The 23,025-nt window shown below is 41.1% G+C and overlaps 1 protein-coding gene across 2 annotated transcripts in view; it reads left to right on the top strand.

Moving 5' to 3' along the window:
* XB5969698.S (provisional ortholog of laminin subunit beta 4 S homeolog) overlaps positions 1-23,025 on the top strand; it is a 98,803-nt gene that overhangs the window by 19,960 nt on the left and 55,818 nt on the right. For both annotated transcript variants that reach the window (XM_041561747.1, XM_018261427.2), the window contains 3 exons: positions 3,226-3,324; positions 15,981-16,162; positions 20,171-20,294. In XM_041561747.1, the coding sequence (XP_041417681.1) occupies positions 3,240-3,324; positions 15,981-16,162; positions 20,171-20,294 (391 nt within the window). In that variant the 5' untranslated portion in view covers positions 3,226-3,239. The remainder of the gene's footprint in view (positions 1-3,225; positions 3,325-15,980; positions 16,163-20,170; positions 20,295-23,025) is intronic.

Genomic DNA, 23,025 nt, shown 5'->3' with positions numbered 1-23,025 from the left:
CGTGTTGCTTAAATCAGTGTCCAACCTGCAGTCTCAAAAGTGTTGTTAAACTACTTCTCCCAGCATCTCCCAACAGTCTCCAGTAGGATGTTGGGGCTGAAGACCAGACATCTCTACTTAGGGTTGCTACCTGTCCGGTTTTTTTGAAGGGTCAAAACTGCCTGCCCGGTTTTCCAAATTAGGAAAACCGGGCAGGATTCCCTATGTCCCTCCTGATGTCACAGCCCCACCCCCATTGCATCACTGCCCCACCCCTTGCCTGGATTCAACCAGCCATAAGGTGGCAAGCCTATTTCTATTGCGCACAATGAAAATATCTAGCAGGTGTGGGTAATATATATTCTTTGTCTTTTGATCCTCGAGGAGCCCTATAATGCTGATTTCCTATGAGAATCCTCTTAGCCCAACCCTAGCGTAACACCAGTCTGCAGTAGTGATTGGCGAATTTGGGACGCTTCACTTCGCTGAAAAATTCATGAATTTCCCACGAAATTCATAAAACTGCAAATTTTCGGTGCAGTTTCGCGAATTTATTCGCCACCGGTGAATCGCGGGAATTTGCAGAGCGCCTGCCGAATAAATTCGCCCATCACTAGTTTGCAGTGTTGGAGGGGCCCACCAAAAAACCTTTGTTCATGGGATCACTCTCCAAACTATTTCTCCCCTTCCTCACCTCACGCAGATTTATCAAGGGTTGAATTGAAAATTCTAATTTTAAAATTCAAATTTTGGGTTTATTTAAGTGTAATTCGACTAGGGAATAGTCCAAATTCGATTCGAATTTAAAAAAAAAAAAGAACTTCGAAATTTGAAATTTATCATGTACTGTCCCATTAAGAATTGAAATTCGACTATTCGCCATCTAAAACCTGCCGAATTGCTGTTGTAGCCTATGGGGGACCTCCTAGAATCTATTTGGAGTCAATTGGTGGACTTTGAAAAAGTTTTTTTTTAAATACTTTGAATCTAATTCGATCGAATACGATCTTACTTCGATTCGAACGATTCCAATACAGCCTATTCACCCGCAGAAAAAAACGTCTATTTTTTTAATAAAAAAATCGGTTGGTCATTTTTTTATTCAAATTTCGAAGTTATGGGATTTAAAAAAAAAAAACTCCCATTACTTCGAAATTTGACCCTTGATAAATCTGCCCTTTAACCCCTAATCTACAAGTCTCTTTTCTTTCTATTTTATTATTTTATCTGTTTATCCTCTCTGTTCCCATACTGAACTATGTAATGAACATTAAACAGGCCAAATGTTTAGAAGCAGGAGGCCCCACTGACACTTGGGCTCACAGGGAATTTTCCTGGTATCCCAGGACACTGCCAGTCTGTGTTATTGAATAGTTGTATATACACGAACTGGAATTTATTCTGATCTGGGATTTATCTTGGGATTTATATTAATCCTGTGATTTGGATTTGAATATATACTATATGAACACTTGTTTGCATGAGACGTTTATATCTACAGGCAAGTTACTATAATTAATGACAATTTATTTTAAATGTTAATAAATAAATGAGGACCAGATCTTTGTAATATGGATTCCGTTATCCTTTAATTTAAATATCTTTCTTTTTCCGTTGGGCCCTTGGGGATTTTAGGGAAAATTTGTCTTGTCTGGGCCCCTCAGCCAATTCTCCAGCTCCTATAGTTGAGACAATAAAATACCTCCCAACATTTTGGAAATAGAAAGAGGGACAAAAAGATTTGCCACGCGAAGCACAGTGGATTTTTAAACCACACCCATTGTTGTGGCCATACCCCCTAATTACCATGTTCATTACAAAATTTTGTGGGAATTTCTGTGGTTTTTATGTGTTATTACAGTTTTGCTAATGAAGGTGAATTGCCCTTTAAGCTGCAAATCACAGTTTCCCCAAGTGACCTGCTTATCTTAAATTGCTACAATTGTTTCTTTGTTTATCTTAAATTGTCTCAAAAGTATCTAAGTGCAGCTGCAGCATATTCTGGGCTCTCTGCCAAAAGCCAATTACGTTTTAGAAATTTTTGTTTCTTTTTCTGGCTGTTCAGTGCAGGAGGCATGCTATAACTCTTGTAATAGGAATGTGCAATAAAAATACTGAGCTGGGCAAAGGATTTGGGAACCTCAAAGGAGGGTGTTTCCAAGGAATCAGAACCTCTTCTCCGAGTGGGTGGAACTAAGTGAAGCAGATCTGTTCTCAAGTGAGAGGGGCCAGAGAGATTGAGGGCAAGGGCTTGCAGAGTTCAAGGACCAGTAATACCAAAGTATTAAAATGTTTGTTGTATTAATCTTTATTTATATGGCAACAACATATTGAGCAGTGTGTTGTCAAAGATATTATACATCATTCACATCAGTTCCAGCACCGCTAGAGCTTACACTCTAACTTCTCTATCTCATCAACATTGCTGTATTTTTGAGTGTGCATTGGAGAACATACAAACTCTTGGAATAGAGCCTTGGGCCCTAGCATTGCATGGAAACAATGCTAACAGCTAAGCCAGAATTTAGCCTCATTTCTTTAAATATAATGTACTGTTGCCCTGCACTGGTATAAATGGTGTAATTGCTGCAGAAGCATTTCTATGGTTTATATGAATACACTGCTGCCAGGGCTGCTGCTGCCATGAGGCTAGTTGAGAAACCCCCCTACACCCGATCCAGCTCTTTAAATGGTATGCGCCTGGTGCAAGGGGGAGGCGGCATCAGAAAGGCCGTCTCAGGGAGGCAAGGACCACTGAAATGCCCCTGACTGCCATGTAGCCATGGGACAGTAAATGCATCTGAAACAGGACAATAGGGAACAGATTACAGAGCAGGTAACAGATAAGCCCTGTAGGATACAATGGGTTTAGTTCTTACACAGGGAGATCAACAGGAGACAAATGCCATTCATAACACTTCTTAAGTCTATAAAATGAAAACCTTCCTCATATAAAATAAGATGTTTGGTGCCAAGAACAAGTTAATTTTTGGGGGCTGGATAAAGAAAAACATTAGAACATAAGCGGTTTCACTGCATGGCATTACTGCTTCTTTACTATAAAAAGCTCATTCCTTACCCAGAGAACTGACTGGAATCCCCAGAGATTCTGTGTTCCAGTTTGAGAGTAATTTGGCAAGTGATATATTCTTGCATCTTTCTGACCTCCGTTTACTGTAAGAAATACTGGTAACTCTTTCAGCTTGAGAAAAGCAAAGTATTGTAACGAGGCTATTTTTTTTTCAGGCGACAGTGGAGGGATGGAGTTGTGGGAATCCACTGGGTTGCAGAGGACTCTTTGGGAATCCATCAGGGCAAAGAAGCTCCTGCTCATCTACTTATTAGGTATGTCTTTATTCTGTTCTGCTTTGATTTTCTATTACATTCATGAATGCTGGAATGGCCTCATCACTGTGTGAACAATATGGTGTCTGCTATTTAAACAGGTCAATAATCAAGGCGGCAATACTGATACTGACCATGTTGCTCTACAAATTCCCTTTAGTTCACTTTATGAGTCAGTTTACCAGTCTTTACAGCTCTGCCATGTTTCAGATCTGCTGCACATGCTTACAATAAAGACATACATGTAGAATGTAAATTCAAGCCAGTCAACTCTGTTTAAGGCACATCTCACACAGCCACAAGTGTTATTTACAGTTGTCAATCACCAGATATAAAGCACAGGCTGGTTTTATTGACCCCACACATGGTAAAGTTTAAAGGGATACTGTCATGGGAAAAAAAAATGTTTTCAAAATGAATCAGTTAATAATGTTGCTCCAGCAGAATTCTGCACTGAAATCCATTTCTCAAAAGAGCAAACAGATTTTTTTTATATTTCATTTTGAAATCTGACATGGGGCTAGACATATTGTCAATTTCCCAGCTGCCCCAAGTCATGTGACTAGTGCTCTGATAAACTTCAGTCACTCTTTACTGCTGTACTGCAAGTTGGAGTGATATCACCCCCTCCCTTTCCCTCCCAGCAGCCAAACAAAAGAACAATGGGTAGGTAACCAGATAACAGCTCCCTAACACAAGATAACAGATGCCTGGTAGATCTAAGAACAACACTCAATAGTAAAAACCCATGTCCCACTGAGACACATTCAGTTACATTGAGAAGGAAAAACAGCAGCCTGCCAGAAAAGCATTTCTCTCCTAAAGTGCAGGCACAAGTCACATGACCAGGGGCAGCTGGGAAACTGACAATATGTCTAGCCCATGTCAGATTTCAAAATTGAATATAAAAAAAATCTGTTTGCTCTTTTGAGAAATGGATTTCAGTGCAGAATTCTGCTGGAGCAGCACTATTAACTGATGTGTTTTGAAAAAAAACATTTTTTCCGATGACAGGATCCCTTTAACACTCTTGTCTGACCCATAGTTTTAATGCTGCTACTGACTGGAGGGCTCTGTCCTCCAATCAGAAAACTGATAGCAACAGTGTTGTAGAATACCAGATAATGCAGGGTCAAATGTTCCTTATAATATTGTTTTGTCTATTAAATGTTTTCATGAAAGGGTCTTTGGTTGGGGAATATGGAGCCAACTTTTCTATAATGATTTTAGCATTGTTTACCACTTTAGAGCCTACCTGGACTGTTATGTGGATGAAAGGGTTCTTCTTAAACATACAGTAAATGCATGGTAGCCATAAGTGGGGTATGATCATCCTTATCATTTCTGAACCCCCAAGAATAATATATGGCCATGCACAGCAAGTTCAGAGGGGCTCCCAAATATACCATTTGTACACAGACCAAAGATCTGAGAAGCTTTGCTATAATTTTCACCCAGTTGGGAGCATCAGTGAAACATTTCAGGCATTGTGTAATGTGATGGGCACAGAACCAATATGCTCCCCAGTGGAAGTGTGTTGTTCTTGGCTATCATGGGAATGGTTATGGAGATTATATCACAGTGGGAATGGCAGCGTTAGATTCTAACCTTTGAAGCAGGAAAGATATATCTTGTGATTACTATGAAGTGCAGTGGAATGGAAAGGAATGTGTGCCGGCTTTATTCATGGCTTCATGCCTCCTAACAAACACACAATGTTTTTCGCCTGCATGGATTTTTGAGCTGCAATAAACACAATCATGAACTGGCAGGGCCTAGATTTGACCAGTCTTGTCCCTGGGTTTGTTTGCTGTATTTCTTGCAAAGTATTTATTTCGAGGAATTAATTTCCCCCAATGCCAAGATTTGCAATAAGATTCAGATTTGGTTGGAGCCATAGTATAGGTCCAATATGACCAACAAGTTCCAGGTTGTCAATGGTTCCTTTTCGTGATATTTTATAATTTGTTGAGATAATAAATGTCACCTACAAGAGTTTTAATAGATACTAAAAGGCACGCGGTGATGGGTTCCATTATTATGTCTTGTGGTCCAGTCATCTTTATTATAACTGATGTCCAGGACGTACCATAGGCCAGCATTTCACATCGGCACATTGATATTCCCCAGGTGACAAGCCAGGCACAATCATGGCTCAGCATGGCACAAGTCATTGGAGAAAGGTGTGATAGGAATCTGTTTATCTGTGTATAGTGAGTTACTTGGGTTACATATCTACATAAACTTTGCATCATCTCTTGGTTTGGTCCTATAGTGTTCAAACACACATCCTATCCCAACTTTAACACAGTTGGATTTTTTGTTATGTCTTCAAGGACATTCTCTCACCCCCAACGTCTGAGCAGCACATTGTTGGCTCAGTCTACTCAATTCCCGGTAGCTGCAATCTGTCATGTTGGAACTTACATCATTAGATTGCAGAGGTTCTTGGAGTCAAAATACTGAAACTGTTAGAAAAGCTCAAGGACTGAAATAATGCAAATCCTCAAAAGCCGTAGCAGAATGAAAAGTGACTGTTCCATTAGTCATCTCACAGCAGTTTTGACCTATGCTTAATTAAGAGGTGAGGAATGGAGCTGTTACATTATATTTGGCCTCAAGTCTTCAGACAAAGCAGCCAGAAGATGGTTTGGGGTCAACAATGAGAACGAAAAGGGAAATTAGCAATGATCACCACATGGAAAACTACATCTTTATTTCCTGTATAATTAGTTTAGCATGATAACAGGATATTGTTATAGAATCCTTCACGCTGCTCTTATCAATGTTGTGTTTTGCGTAGGGACTGCTCAACTTGTTTCTGGATAAATAAGCCCAGATGAATGGCAGTTTTGTGCACTACCCAGACATAATAACCCTCTCTGTACTTACGGCATTCCCTTGCCTTTGGGAAACACCACTTCTGGGTTAGAAGCCATGGTAGTATGAACTTGATAGTTACTGACCCTGTTTGCTATTCCTGGAGGTGCACTTCTATACAAGATGCAGCCCATATACTCAGCTTGCTAGTAATAAAAGAGGTCATGGTGCATAGTATTATTTGGCTTTGGAGACAGACATGTACAGATAGGAGACCAGTTACTGTGTACTTGAACCTGTTGGATTTATTTGCCTTCCCATAGTCCATATTGTGCCAAATATTCCAGCTAACCCATATGTTTTTGAGCTCAGAGCTGTTGTCCCTATAATTGGCCTTCTACTTCTACATGAGGTCCTCTTCTCCATTATGTACTTGGTATGGTGTACTGCTTAAAGGAATTGTTCAGTGTAAAAAAACTGGGTAAATAGATAGGCTGTGCTAAATAAATAATGTTTCTAATATAGTTATTTAGCCAAACATGTAATGTATAAAGTCTGGAGTGAGTGGATGTGTAACATAATAGCCAGAACACTACTTCTTGCTTTTCAGCTCTCCTGGTTTACACTGACTGGTTACCCTGGTTACCAGGCAGTATCCAATCAGAGACTTGAGGGGAGGCCACATGGGTCATATCTGTTGCTTTTGAATCTGAGCTGAATGCTAAGGATCAATTGCAAACTCACTGAACAGTTCTGTCCCATTTGGGCCCCCTTTTAGTCACTGACTAACTCAGAGTTAGAGAGCTGAAAAGCAGGAAGTAGTGTTCTGGCTATTATGTGACAAATTCAGTCACTCCAGTCTTTATACATTACATTTTTGGCTAACTAACTATATTAGAAACATGTTTTATTTTGCACAGCCTATCTATTTACACAGTTTTTATTTTCACACTGAACTATTCCTTTAAAGGGGTGGCTCATCTTTAAGTTAACTTTTAGTATGTTGTAGAATGGCTAATTCTAAGCAACTTTTTCAATTGCCCTTCATTTTTTCTTTTTTTTTTTTTATAGTTTTTGAATGATTTGCCTTCTTTTGCTGACTCTTTCCAGCTTTGAAATTGGGTTCACTAGGTTTGCCATCTTTCCCAGCTGGGAGCTCCAGATGGGACAATTAGGTCATGGGTGGGGCAATGACATCGGCGGGTTGGTGGGCAGAGCTATGATGTGGCAGGTAGTGATTGGCCAATCAGTGTTATGGAATCCTGCCTGGTTTTCCAGATTAGGAAAACCGGGCAAGCAGTTTTGACCCGGACAGTGCTCCCGAACTGTCTGGGTCAAATCCAGACAGGTGGCAACCCTAGAGGTCACTGACCCCATCTTAAAACAAATCCTCTGTAAGGCTACACATTTATTGTTTTTGCTACTTTTTATTACTCATCTTTCTATTCAGGCCTCTCCTATTCATATCTCAGTCTCTTGTTCAAATCAGTGCGGGATTGCTAGGGTAATTTGGACCCTAGCAACGAGATTGCTACAATTGAAAACTGAAGAGATGCTGATAAAAGCTAAATAAGGCAAAAACCACACATAATAAAACAAGAGAAAAACAATTGCCTCAGAACACATCATACTCAAACTACATTGGGGGTCATTTATCAACACTGGGCAAATTTGCCCCTGGGCAGTTACTCATGGCAACCAATCAGATTGCTGTATTCATTGTTCTACTTGCAGCTGGCTTTAAAATCCTAATCACTGATTGGTTGCTATAGGTAACTGCCCATGGGCAAATTTGCCCAGTGTTGATAAATAAGCCTCACTGTCTCTACATCATACTTAAAGTTAATTCAAAGATGATCAACCCATTTAAGTCAAATACCACAAATTGCTGTGACTCAAAAGTCTTGATTCTGGTGTTGTTTTGAGTATAGTCAGTGCTTTGATGACGGCAAAACTGGTAAAGCCAAGTGCAAATGTGGAAGTACTGTGCATTTGTTAAAGGGATCCTGTCATCGGAAAACACTTTTTTTCAAAACACATCAGTTAATAGTGCTAATCCAGCAGACTTCTGCACTGAAATCCATTTCTCAAAAGAGCAAACAGATTTTTTTATATTCAATTTTGAAATCTGACATGGGGCTAGACATATTGTCAATTTCCCAGCTGCCTCTGGTCATGTGACTTGTGCCTGCACTTTAGGAGAGAAATGCTTTCTGGCAGGCTGCTGTTTTTCCTTCTCAATGTAACTGAATGTGTCTCAGTGAGACATGGGTTTTTACTACTGAGTGCTGTTCTTAGATCTACCAGGCAGCTGTTATCTTGTGTTAGGGAGCTGCTATCTGGTTACCTTCCCATTGTTCTTTTGTTTGGCTGCTGGGAGGGGGGTGATATCACTCCAACTTGCAGTACAGCAGTAAAGAGTGATTGAACTTTATCAGAGCACAAGTCACATGACTTGGAGCAGCTGGGAAATTGACAAAAGTCTAACCCCATGTCAGATTTCAAAACTGAATATAAAAAAAATCTGTTTTCTATTTTGAGAAATGGATTTCATTGCAGAATTCTGCTGGATTAGCACTATTAACTGATTCATTTTGAAAATTTTTTTTTTCCCATGACAGTATCCCTTTAAAGTCTGCGCAACTGGCATTTAAGGCTGTTGGGTCTAGTAAAGACGATATGCCATGTATATTGATGGGCTGCTAATGTGGTCCTAATGAGAGACTCTGTGCTGGACCTTGCAACAAATTCTTGGCTGTAGCTGTGGTCCTAAAGTTCTGCATAAACTGAACTCCATGAGGCTGTACTTGGGTGCTCCCTTGGCTAAAGTAATGTTTAGCTCGGCTGGCGCTTCTCCTTCCAAACTCTTAACATTCCTGCCATACCACAGCCATTATTAGCAACCATGAGCAGGTAGAAACACGGCACCAACTTCTGCATACCGCAGGTGGATGGTTTGATTCAATCATTTTTATTTTATTTAATCTGTCAGATGAATGGGATGGTCTACCTGTAGGTTTTAGATAATAGTTTATTGCACCAGCTTTACCAGATGGATCTTCTGTGCAGCTCCCTCTGTTGCCAGAAAACGAATGTAAATAAAATAGATTAAATTGTCATTATCATGGTTCATCTGTCTATCTTTTCTGTGTTATTTTCCAGAGTGGAACAGGGGGACTAAGAAGTTTACTTTATTAAATGTAAGAACTAAATGTCACATGCCTTATGTAGGGCCGCCCACAGGTGAGGCAGTCCTGTAGTCTTCAAAGCCTTTATATTTTATCATAATCTCCCCTATAGGTCTGTCTCAGGTGAATGTGAATGTCTGTTATCAGCCAACTCTGTTTTGCTTGTCACATGTCTGCAATCTCAGTTCCCATATGCCTTAAGCTATATGTTGTAGCACCGCCAAAATACACCACAGTTCTCTAAATCATAGCAATCCATCCCAGGGCTTCAGCTGCTGCAGCATACGTTGCCTCTCCCTACTATACCTACTATTCCACAGTCACACTCCCTTCCCAGAGACTATTATCCACTGTTACTATAGGCAACATCTCTCCCTACTATACCTGCTATCCCACAGTCACACTCCCTTCCCAGAGACTATTATCCCACTGTTACTATAGGCACCATCTCTCCCTACTATACCTGCTATCCCACAGTCACACTCCCTTCCCAGAGACTATTATCCCACTATTACAATAGGCACCATCTCTCCCTACTATACCTGCTATCCCACAGTCACACTCCCTTCCCAGAGACTATTATCCACTGTTACTATAGGCACCATCTCTCCCTACTATACCTGTTATCCCACAGTCACACTCCCTTCCCAGAGACTATTATCCCACTGTTACTATAGGCACCATCTCTCCCTACTATACCTGCTATCCCACAGTCACACTCCCTTCCCAGAGACTATTATCCACTGTTACTATAGGCACCATCTATCCCTACTATACCTGCTATCCCACAGTCACACTCCCTTCCCAGAGACTATTATCCACTGTTACTATAGACACCATCTCTCCCTACTATACCTGCTATCCCACAGTCACACTCCCTTCCCAGAGACTATTATCCCACTGTTACTATAGGCACCATCTCTTCCTACTATACCTGCTATCCCACAGTCACACTCCCTTGCCAGAGACTATTATCCACTGTTACTATAGGCACCATCTCTCCCTACTATACCTGCTATCCCACAGTCACACTCCCTTCCCAGAGACTATTATCCACTGTTACTATAGGCACCATCTCTCCCTACTATACCTGCTATCACACTCCTACCATATAACAATGTAAATCCATAAATTGCCAGTCCTGATAATCATGAGATCATGTTTTGAAAGAATGAGGCTGGGACCCCTCACTGGAGAAAGAATGGAGTCGTTTAATATTTAGGATCATTGGGATGCGCATCAGATTGAAAATAAATAGATACAAATTAACCTCTAGCTCCAGGAAACTCAATAATTAGTTTAATATGATGGAACAAATATGGAACGTGTCTGTGTTGCCTGAAAACATTTGGCAGCTGAATTGCGGGCTACCACCTGTCAGATGAGTTTACCATTAGGAATGGTTACATGACCGAAGTTGTGGCTACGACTGAATCTATTAACAAGTACAATTACACTTAAACTCTTTTGATGGTTTAAAGGAGTTGCTTCCCTTTTATAAAATCTATTTATATTGGCTGTTGCCTTTATGTTGGTGGAAGCTCCTGTTAAGTTCACCAAAACTAAGCACAGTATGCATTGAGAATATTTACAAAAGTGACCCTGCATACACCCCAACAACTTGCAGCAGAGCACTGGAGGTGGCACCATCCACCCCTGAAACTGTGCAACACAACTTTGATGTGATTCTCTAATAACGGCTACTGCGGTGGCCACTACTGGTAACATTTTTACGCAGTCATATTCCAGTTATATAGTTATAACAGCACATTCACCATCACTTATTTAGGGCTGGGCGTTTAGGGCCCTTAGAGCCCGGTACAGTGACATAACTACATGTTAATGGGCCCCACAGAAATTTAAATTTAGGCCCCAAAATTTAAGTCATGTAACCCTAATTTGGTTACTGCCTATTTAAATTGCAATTAACCTTTGGCAATCCAGGGTCCCTGAGTCCCTTTTGCAGATGAAAAGTACTGGGAACTGGGATTTACAGCGCAGTGCCTCCACCTAGAGAACACTAAGGAGCACATCTCAGGGAATTTCCACTAGGACAATAAAACACACAGTTTACCATTGGAACAGATATAAACTTTATATAAAACAGTAGTGAAAGAACTTGGGCAATCTAATACACAATACACTCCTGCACTGGGGACATGTGGGACCTACTTAACTCACTATTAGGTACCTGACTGTTTCTCCAACACAGTCCTTTTTATTATCAAAGTCCCAATCCTCTGGAAGGGGTTAATAATCACACATTTCAGTTCAATTGAAATGTCCCTTCCCCTGAGCTCTTATACCCCAGGTAGCGCTACCTTTCCCAAAAGGACCTCTCCCGTTGAAATTTAGCAGCCAATCCCACGTATCAGGTAAATGCACAAGACCTGTCCTCAAACTGGGGCCCCACAAATGTATCCTTGCCAGTATATTCCCTTGGGTGGCTAACTCACCATGGTTCTCTCAGAGGCAGTCACACTGGAGATCACAGTTAGCTCCACAGCAGGATAAATCTCACCAGTGGCACTTTTCATCTCCTAAATCTCTAGCATGCTTGGGAGGGAACAGCATGGGCTCTCTCTGTACTTTCACAGATTCAACAGCTTGGACAATTTCACAAGACTTGGTTATGGCTGGATCTTTCACAACACAGCCCCTGTTAAACTCTGTCAGAGACCCTGTACAAAAGGCTCCAAAGTCAGGCTCTCCCTCTCTCCCAAGGATGCACTGGGGCGCCCAGCCAATCAGACGACTCTCCAGCCTGTAATTGGGCTGGATGATGTCACAGACAGAAAAATAGGAGAAGGATTTCTCTGATCTCCTACAGTAAATTGACCTATTCTACCAAGATATATTGAAATTGCTCATTAATTAGGGCCTTTCTGGGATCCCTTCATTTCTGGGCCCCCTTTATGTAGTTACGCCCCTGGCCCCATAAAAAAATTACTTGAAATTTGCACTTTAATATTGAAAACACAGAGATGATGCAAAGTTGTTGTATTTAATACCTGCAAGAGGCATTTTATACCCTTACAGTATATGTTGAAATGAAGACATGGTTTGGGGGGATCTTATTGGGAAGAGCTACAGGGAGCCCTACATCTGCCATTATTTCATTGGGTACATTTTCTGGTGTTCCTTGACTGCATTGCCAGTTGTGTGACTTTTCAATCAGATTGAGCAGCCTCAATCCAATGCCAAGTGTATGGATATTAGTATTCCTTTAAGAGACTCAGTGGTTCTGTAGATCATATAAGTAATTAATAACATGTGGGGGGGCAAGAGCAAATAGAGTGCAATTAGACAAGTGCGAGATAAATGAGTTCTGAGCACAAACACCAAGCCCAACTCTACTGAACCTGATGAATTTATGTGCATATTTTTAACTTAATCCCCACGAGGAGTTTATTTCAGTTCAGACCAACTAGGGATTATTTGGATTCTAATACTTGGGCCTTCCACAGTTATTGGTTTGCACAGGGGGTTATTACAGAGCAGAAAACAATGTACACAGTGCATTTTGTGCTGCCAGAGGTGCCCCTCTTGGGTTGGAGTATATGACCCCTACTAACCAGTGATGGGGTTTGTAACCAATATAACAAAATGTTGAATTTAAAGGGCGCTAGTCATTTTCAATTATACTTTGTAACAATTGTTAGGGATTTTCAATATATTGGGGATACCCACCTTAAACTCTCTAGTTGTTGTTGGGCTGCGACTCTCAGCATATAACTGAAACCTTTTTTTACTCAGCATAAAATGTCCAGAAAGCAGAGATATACTTTTTTTTACCATTATCACTAAACCATTAATGTCACTGTGCTATCCAGTGAGTACGTCCAGCTGTTTAACTGAATCTCTGGATGTCTACTGGGATGTTTTGAATTAGTCTCCATTACTCCAAGATGTAACTTGGGACTTGAGTTTGTCCCAAGGTTGGACTGGCCCACTTACTTACCTGGTAGTCCCTGCTCCCCCCCCGACTCATCCTGTTGCCTGCCAGCTTGCTACCGGCTGCCACCAGTCCTACTAAACCACAGTGGGAGGGGGGAATTGACCAAAATATGGTGGCCAGGGTGCATGGTGGTTGGTAATATACAGCGTCAACTGGGTGCCTCCGTCCAACACTGCTCCCAACTCCCATGGCCCTGCTTCCCCTCCAATATGTTTGACTCTAATGGTTTATACTCCCTAAAAATATTTTCATGATTTTCATCATAGTAAAAGTCTTGACTTGGAACCCCTCACTGAAGTACTGATTGTTCCAATATCCCTTTCTCCCTGAAATCCAAAATGTTGCTCCATCACCTCCAGAACCCCACCATCTGCATTCTCAGGCTCTGTACCCCTGGTATTCAGAGTACTCACTGGACCCCATCTTTCTACATGTCTCCCTGCAGCCAAGGGGTCTGGTCCTCCTGCCGTTATGCCACTGCTCCAAAACTAGACAGGCAGCGTGTGACTTGTGTGAACATGAGAGGGACTAGAAATTCCACTGGGGCAGGGACCAATGTAAAATATTGTAAAATATCTGCAAAACACTGCATAAATGTCATGTTATAGAAATGAGTGGTTATTATAAAAAATAATTCTGTACAAATGCAACATGTAACATGCATTTCTCTACTGTCTTGGCTTTGGCCCCTACAATAGAACCCAGTGACCTTTTCATACAATGTAGACCAACTGCATCAACAGATTCTCTTTTATTCATGAAGAATGAATCATTTTCTTTCCTGAAAAGCTTGACTTCTCCCTTCCGGGTTACTGAAATGGAAATATATGCTCTAATCCCTCTAAGACTAGGGTTCTGTCTAAACCTGAATTCTGCGTTTCGTGCATTAACATGACATTACATGACTTAGAAATCTCTTCCTATAGATCTCTTGACTTAAATGACAAATAAAAGGGGCCAGGAACAAGCTCAGTCAGGCACTTTGCATGAGAACAGACTTTCCAGTGGCCCATAGAAAAGGGAAAGTACAGATCCTCCTCCCATTTCAGTTGCTTTTATCTCAAGAGCAATTTGCATTGATGAATTGAAGCCTTAAAGGAACAGTAACATCAAATAATGAAAGTGGTTTAATGTAATAAAAATATAATGTAGTGTTGCCCTGCACTGGTAAAACTGCTGTGTTTGCTTCAGAAACACTACTATAGTTTATATAAACAAGCTGTTGTGTTGCCATGGGGGCAGCCATTCAAGCACAGGATATACAGTAGATAACAGATAAGTACTACTATAGTTTATATAAACAAACTGCTGTGTGGCCATGGGGGCAGCCATTCAAGCACAGGATACACAGTAGATAACAGATAAGTACTACTATAGTTTATATAAACAAGCTGCTGTGTAGCCATGGGGGCAGCCATTCAAGTACAGGATACACAGTAGATAACAGATAAGTACTACTATAGTTTATATAAACAAGCTGCTGTGTAGCCATGGGGGCAGCCATTCAAGCACAGGATACACAGTAGATAACAGATAAGTACTACTATAGTTTATATAAACAAGCTGCTGTGTAGCCATGGGGGCAGCCATTCAAGCACAGGATACACAGTAGATAAATAAGTACTACTATAGTTTATATAAATAAGCTGCTGTGTAGCCATGGGGGCAGCCATTCAAAGGAGTAAAGGTTCAGGTTACACAGCAGATAAGCTCTGTAGAACATAATGGTGTTATCTGTTATCCACTGTTTAACCTGTGCCATATAGTCTTTTTTCCCATTTCTGCCATTGCTACACAGCAGCTTGTTTATATAAACTATAGTAGTGTTTCTGAAGCAAACACAGTTTTACCAGTGCAGGGCAACACTACATGATATTTTCATGACTTTAAAATACTTTCATTTTTTGGTGTCACTGTTCCTTTAAGAGGGATATAAATAATGTGCTGCTTATATTTAATAAATATATTTTTAATAGGGATGCACCGAATGCACTATTTGGGATTCAGCCGAATCCCCGAATCCTTCATGAAAGATTCGGGCGAATACCGAATCAAATCCTAATTTGCAAATTAGGGGAGGGAAAGGGAAAAAGTGGGCCAAAAATATTGTTTTCTGACGAAACATCACGTGATTTCCATTCCAGCCCCTAATTTGGATTCAGTTCAACCAAATACTGCTGAAAAAGGCCAAATCCTGACCAAATCCTGAACTGAATCCTGGATCGGTACATCCCTAATAAAATTTTAAATAAAAAATAATTCACACTTTAGAATCTGAGTCTACACATTTCATATTGGTGGCTCCATGATGGGTATTTTACAATGTCAATGGCCTTCCTGCATAGGGATTCATTGCAAATGCCTGGAGACTCTGTACCTTCAGGTTCTATGTTGCCCCAAGCGGTATATAGTGATGGGCGAATTTATTCACCAGGCGTGAATTCGCTGTGAATTTCCCCATTATTTCCCCTTTGTTGTCAAGCAAAGGAAACAGAATGGAAGTATCCCATAATTACACCAGGAGTTAACCTCTTCAAAATCTTGCTACTTCTGTTCCCTTAAAATACATGGAGTTCTTGACTTGGCGCTTGTGATTGATGAACCATTGTCCAATTTGTCTCTGGTTTTGGTTTGTATTTTAAGAGTTGGTTTCTATGTGATCTGACAGTGCCGTGTCCTTGGTCATTAAGTTACAGGTCAGATCCTGGGATCTCTCGCTCAGGAGCCAGATGTGGTACACCATGGTTGTACAGAGGGAGACTGTTATCCTGCCACAGGAAACCTTCTCATTGGTCGTGCCCAAAGCCTCAGCGCCACATCCACCTGTGGGATGGAAGGGCCTCAGGAGTACTGTATTGTCAGTCATTTACAGGTGAGTACAGTCAGGCACTACTATAGAAGGTGGTGGGTTTCTTAGGTGTATACTATACAAGGAAGTGTTGTTCATGCATACCTTATCATGGTAAGTAAAGTGCAAATGACCTGCAAATGACATGCCCCCAAAACACAATTTCTTGTGTAAAACTCTTCCCCACATTACCACGGTTATAAAGTGTCACAACAATGATTGGTTTGAGTCAAACAGATTGTTATGTTTTGGGTAGCCGAGGATGAGTAGAGTATAACAGTGCTTTATTAGCAAAGTCATGCAGCCATTACACAACAGTAATTTTCACTTTCACTTTTCATTTTTAAGCTACCTGGAAGTATGCACAGTATAAGTATGAGCACAGTGACATCTACAGGACATTTGCATAAACTCCACACAGATCATAAAGCACATAGGTACAGAATGGTTCCTCCAAGGCAGAATGTCTATAAAGTTCACATTGTGATGCTCAAACCTAGATTAGATATGGAGGCTACATTTAGGAAAATCATCATCTTATTTAGCACCAGTATTTTTGGGTAATAACCTAGTGCCTCTACGGGACCAAAATTTCTAACTCAAAAACTTCTAGGAGGCCAACTCAAATAGGAACCTAGAAGAAGACAAAACCTAGCTACCTATAAGGAAGAAGGGTGCAAAAATAATCTTCTGAACTGGCAGTTTTTGGACAGTAAAGCAACATCTTTTATGGTTTTTCATTAGTGATGGGTGAATTTGGCGCATTTTGCTTTGCCGAAAAATTTGTGAGTTTTCCACGAAATCCGCAAAACGGCGAATTCGCTGGCGAAAATGCGCCGTCCAAAAAATACAGACGCCGGCGTCCATTTTTTTATGTGATGCTGGCGAATTTTCACGGCGGTTTTGCAAATTTATTTGCAGGTGGCGAATCACGGAAATTCGCTGCGAATTTCGCGCCTGCCGAATAAATTCGCCCATCACTATTTTTCATTCCTCAAATTTTTTAGAGCATGAATTTAGGATGAAGGATTTTATACAGGTTATGGAACTCCAAGGTGACCTCTGATATACTATATGATATACTTTAAAGCGGGAAGTTTTTTTTCTTATAATTAACAATAATATAGGATATATATTTTCCAGAATTAATGTGACATAAGTGACATCATTATGCACTGATGACATCACTAAGTACTGGAAGGAAAATATATAAGGATATATTTTAAATGTTATTCATTAATCATTAAAAGGTGGCATTATTCCTATCTCTCATTCCTTGTGTCAGGGAACCGGGAGTTCCCTCTGGGGAGGTAGTCCGGATTTAGGAGGAAGCCCCTCAGGAGGGATCAGGATCGCGGTATCCAGGGATTCAGCAGAAGGGGTAATGGAGTTCAGGCAACAGGTCACAAGGCAGGCAGAATACAAACAAAGTCCAAAGTCCAGGCAGGGGGTCAATAACAAGAGATCAAAACAGGAATATCTTCAGGGATAACAGGAGTAGAAGCAGGAAACCCAGGAATCTTCACAGGAACGAGATCCTATTTTCGGGCGCCATCTTGGCGCCTCAGGCGTCCTTTTAAAGGGGTTTTTTGGCGCCCTTGCGTCGGCGTCAGCACGTCTGCGACCGACGCGCTGCGCCTGCGTCCGTCGCGCCGTTGTGACGTCTTCGCACTTGCGCGCAGGCGTCTCTGCGCCGGCACCGCTACCCACGTGGCGGCCATGGGCGCCGCCATTTTGGGAGCGGCGTCGGAAGTGATAGCTGCGCCGCCCGGAGCTCCTGGTCCTGCTCCGGGCGGCGATCGTGACACCTTGGTGCTATTGTTTCCAAACCTACGGTGTGAATTATTTATCTGGCTATAAAAACACTGACCTCATTATAGTCTTGTCCTTGAAGGAGAATTCTTTATTGGTTCTTATCACATCGAGAGCACAGACATGCCCAGTGAGACAGTCCAGAACAGAGCTGGGCTTTATCTGTGGACTAGAATTGTATACGGAGACAGAGTGGCCATTGTCACCCTCACTAATACCTGGAGAAAGCAAGTAAAGGCAGAAAATCTCAGCGTTCCATATCTCTGGTGCTTTTTAAATAACAGAGCAATATAAACTTCTCTTGTGACTTCTGACCATGACCTGGTCAACATCCTTGGCTTTCACTAGAGACCCTCACAAGTCAGTTCATATTTATCTATCCCCAACACAGTACGTAGACTTGCACTGAATTGGTTAAATACATTTGCATCTGGAGTGGAATCTAACAATGGACTTCAACTTCCCATCCAAGGCAACGCTCAACTGTTTATCTGTTTGGAAATGATCCCAGAATGTACCTTTCTCAGGTTGCATGTCTCTGCACAGCTAAACTCCATTGAATCAGATACATTGCCAGAGAGTCCCAGAGATACAGTATATTTTGGAAGTACTCATACAAAATGCTTGTTATTATGAATATTACTTGCTAGCAACAAACATGATGGTCTAGATTCAATTAGATTAGAAAACACATCCCATGGATTATCAGGTGAAAAGTATATTGCAGACTAAGTGAAAATATGGGGACAGAAATAAGGTTTCCCTGACTTCCTCCGTCTCTGCTGTATTTAGTAGTCCCTCATTTTTTCCAGTGCATCCTATTCTACAACTTCCAATTAGCTCCCCTGATCTCATGATTGCTCCACTTTCTCGTGTACTGCTTATTCCTTTTCACTGGTCTTCCATGTTCCTCTTCCATCTCACTTTTCCACCTCTTCTTGGTCAACTTTTTTTCTCATTGCCCTTAAAGGAGAACTAAACCCTAAAAATGAATATGGCTAAAAATGTCATATTTTATATACTGAACTTAAGGCACCAGCATAAAGTTTGAGCTTGTCAATAGCAGCAATGATCCAGGACTTCAAACTTGTCACAGGGGGTCACCATCTTGGAAAGTGTCTGTGACACTCACATGCTCAGTGGGCTCTGAGCAGCTGTTGAGAAGCTAAGCTTAGGGCTCGTCACTAATTATCCAGCAGAAAATGAGGTTGGTCTGTAATATAAGCTGATGCTACAGGTTTGCTGATTATTAAATTCTGATGCTAATTGCACTGGTTTCTGTGCTGCCATGTAGTAATTATCTGTATTAATTACTAATCAGCCTTATATTGTGACATTTGTATGCTATGTGTACTGTATATTGTGAGTGGGTCCCTAAGCTCAGTAAGTGACAGCAGCACAGAGCATGTGCAGTGAATCAGCAGAAAAGCAGATGGGGAGCTACTGGGGCATCTTTGGAGACACAGATCTTTACTGCTAAAGGGCTGTGGTTGCCTTGGGCTGGTACAGAAGCCCAAAACATAATGTACAACATTTCTAGCTACTTCTGTTGTTCTTCTTTATTCTCTTTTGATCTGTTGAAATCTATAGTCTTCATTGCATTCCTCTGCTCAACCAACTTGCTTTTCCCCTGCCACTGATTCAGTTCTATACTTTGATAATTACTGCTTTACAGTATTAGCCTTGCCTATAATTCCATCAACATCTTTCATCGCCATCCTAGTGTGTTATAAACATTCTACAAGAAACCAGGAGGAGTGTGGTTCAGCAGCACCATAGGCATGATAGACTGTGATTGTATGTGTGGCCAATCAAACAGGGCCATCATTAGCAGGGATATAAAAGTTGAGGGTATAGTGGCCCTTGATTCATGAATTAATGAAGTCATTCTTGTCTTTGAGTTCTACACCTATGACTAAGCGCTGGAGGGTGCGAAACGCGTAAGGTGGGCCTGGTGGGGTCAGTTTGTACCTGAGTTTTAATGCTAATTTAAATAAAATGATATTTTTTTACTGAAAAAAGCCTCGGGACAGTTATCTTTGGATAAAGGAATTTTTTGAGTTCTACAAGCACATATAATACCAACAGCTAAAATCTCGATACGCCATACTATTTACTATATTGTCAGCTGTAACAAAACCCCGCTAATCAAACGTACGTAAGTATTGGCATTGTAATGTAATGTGCCACTTACACACAGGTTTTTTAAATGAACCACAGGACTCAGAGAAATGCTTCTTCTGTGACTCCCGTGTACCCTACCGAAAAGAGAGCCACCAAATTGAGAATGTCATTTATCTGACAGAAGAAGATGAAGAGAAGACCTGGTGGCAATCCGAGAATGGTAAGGGCAAAAAGTTATCTGAAAGATACATTTTTACCTGATGTGGAAAAATGAGTATGGATAATTGTTCTGATAAAAAAAGAGTTGGGATGGACCCACCTTAGAGCTTGGTTTGGCTCTTGGCTAAATTCAATAATTTTTGTTTTGGCAAGATTTGGATTTAGCCTAACAAAAATGTGTTTTCATGTTTATATCCAGAGACATACATGTTCATAAACTTTATATGTATATATATGGCCAAATTTTGATATTTCAGCACAATAATGCCCCCATGCAACAAGTCATGTCCATACAGAATGGGTTTGCAAGATGAACGGACTTGACTGGCCTGCACAGCTCTCATCTGTAGGATGTTCTGGAACCCTGACTGATCCCCAACATCATTGCCCAACATTACTTATTATCTTGGGGTTGAATAGAAGCAAATCCCACCAACAATGTTCCAACATCTAGTGGAACCTTCCAAGAAGAGTAGAGATTGTTATACAGGGAAAGAGAGGAGCAACTTAATTCCCTTAATTTGGGAATAAGATGTTGGATTGGCAGGTGTCTACATATTTTTGTCCAGGTAATGTATTTCCCCAGCCTGAGGGACAAAAATATCAGATCACTAAAATGAAGCCTTTCTATTGTTGCCCAACTACAGAAAAAGGGCTGCAGTCATTTAAGTATGTAGCTTTCCACTTATCATTGAAAAAGGGATGTTTAATTTTACCAAAACACATTTTCATTCCAAGGGGACCCCATATAGGGGCCCACATAAATTGCCCTCTCTATTCTTCCTTAAACAAGCCCTGCTGGAAATTGGCATGATGGGATCCTTTGTTCTAAAGAAACATGGAGGCTGCTAGATGGCCATGGGGTTCTCGTCTTTTGTGCCTTCAAAAAAGAGCTCACAATCCAAGCTTGACTATCTTTGTGTAAAGTAAATAGAAAAAAGGGTTTTAAAACTTTTCACAAGATGTATTGTTAAACCCCCACATAACAAGCCAAGAATGGCTCTATTCACACCAAGACGCTGACAGGACCTCACTGCTGAAAAAGTCAGAATTCTGCAGGCATTTCTCCCTCAGTCACAACTGAAACACTTACAACTTGCTTTGTTATCATTTACCCTTAATTGCACTAAATCTGCATTTAACAGCTCATTGGCATTTATTAACATATGTTTAAGATGGACCAGGCCCGCCACATTGAAGCCACAATTAAATGTAGAGAAATAGAAATGAAGGAATCACACAGAGCAGACGGCTTGCTAGGAGCTGGCAGTTAGCCACGGATATGAACCACAGAGCAATAAAAACCCATAACAGCAGGAAAGCAATGGCAGCACGTAATCTTCTTGTGATCTAATTGGGTTCAGGAGGCATGAGGTGGCACATAGAGTGCTCTGTGTACTTGTTGCAGTAGGCAAGCAAAGGTACTCTAAAGGTGGCCAAACACTGGGCTGAACATACTTTACTATACATTTGCCCACAAATAGGGATGTCAAAGTGCTGTTGTTCTTTTTGGACTGACGGCTCAAACAAATGGATGAGACGGGCATTGAAAAGATTGTGAACCATCTCCCATTTACTAAAGCACCATGCGCAATGTCGGACTGGAACACCAGGGGCCCACCCAAATACCTTAGACCAGGGGCCCACTCTCTGTACTATATTCTTCCTCTCCTCACTCAACCTCCAGTCTCCTAGTCTCTTTTGTTTACATACCATAATCTATTATTCCATCTATTTAGACTCTTTGTTCTCATAGAATGGCCATGAAATAGGCCAACATTGAGCAGCATGAGGGTCCACTGTCACCTGGGCCCACCGGGAGTTTTCCTGGTATCTCGGTGGGCCAGTCCGACACTGACCATGCGCCTGCCAAAAAGGAGCATAGGTTGACAAAAATTTCATTCTGGACATACAGCTGTATCAACTATGAAATTGCAAACTGGAGAGCTGCTGAATAAAAAGCTAAATAACTCAAAAACCACATTGTCTCAAAATATCTTTACATCAGGGATCCCCAACCTTTTTTTTTACCAGTAAACCACGTTCAAATGTAAGTAAAAGTTGTAGAGGAAAATAATCATGCAAAGAGTTCCTGGAGGTGACAATTATGGGCTGTAACTGGCTATTGGTAGCCCCTATGTTGACTGGCAGCCTACAGGTTGCTGCTTGGCCGTTAATCTGGTTTTTATGCAGCCAAAACTTGATAAAAAAATTAGCACCTGCTTCGAGGCCACTGGGAGCAACATCCAAAGAGTTGGTGAGCAACATTTTGCTCATGAGTCACTGGTTAGGGACCGTTGTTCTAAATCATAATCAAAAATGAACAACCTCTTTAACAATTCAGTCAATGTACCTAAAGCCAGAGCGAGTAGTTCTACAGCAGCGGATTTCCAGGGAATACAAGAAAATCATTCTGTCGCTGTAGAGGAGGGGGGATAATATTAGATGTATTGGTTTAATAGACACTAGTTACTAGTGAGTGTGACCAGATGACAATGAACTGGATCAGATATAATTCAAACCTGGGCCATGTTACTAATTCCCCCTCTGGCACAACAGAATGACTGGTTCTGCTTCTTCAACAGGAAAAAAATACTGCTGCAGCACTTCTTTGTTGGAAAAAGTAATAACTTGAATTTATTAGGTCAGACAAACAGGCAACGTTTCGGCTAACTCTTGCCCTTTCTCAAGCCTTAGAGTTAGCCCGAAACGTAAGAGAGAGAAATATTGTT

The sequence above is a fragment of the Xenopus laevis genome, chromosome 4S (genome assembly GCF_017654675.1).
Source record: "Xenopus laevis strain J_2021 chromosome 4S, Xenopus_laevis_v10.1, whole genome shotgun sequence".
NCBI classification, from domain to species: Eukaryota; Metazoa; Chordata; class Amphibia; order Anura; family Pipidae; genus Xenopus; species Xenopus laevis.
The sequence above is the reverse complement of the archived record's forward strand: the minus strand, read 5'-3'. Positions and strand labels throughout refer to the sequence as shown.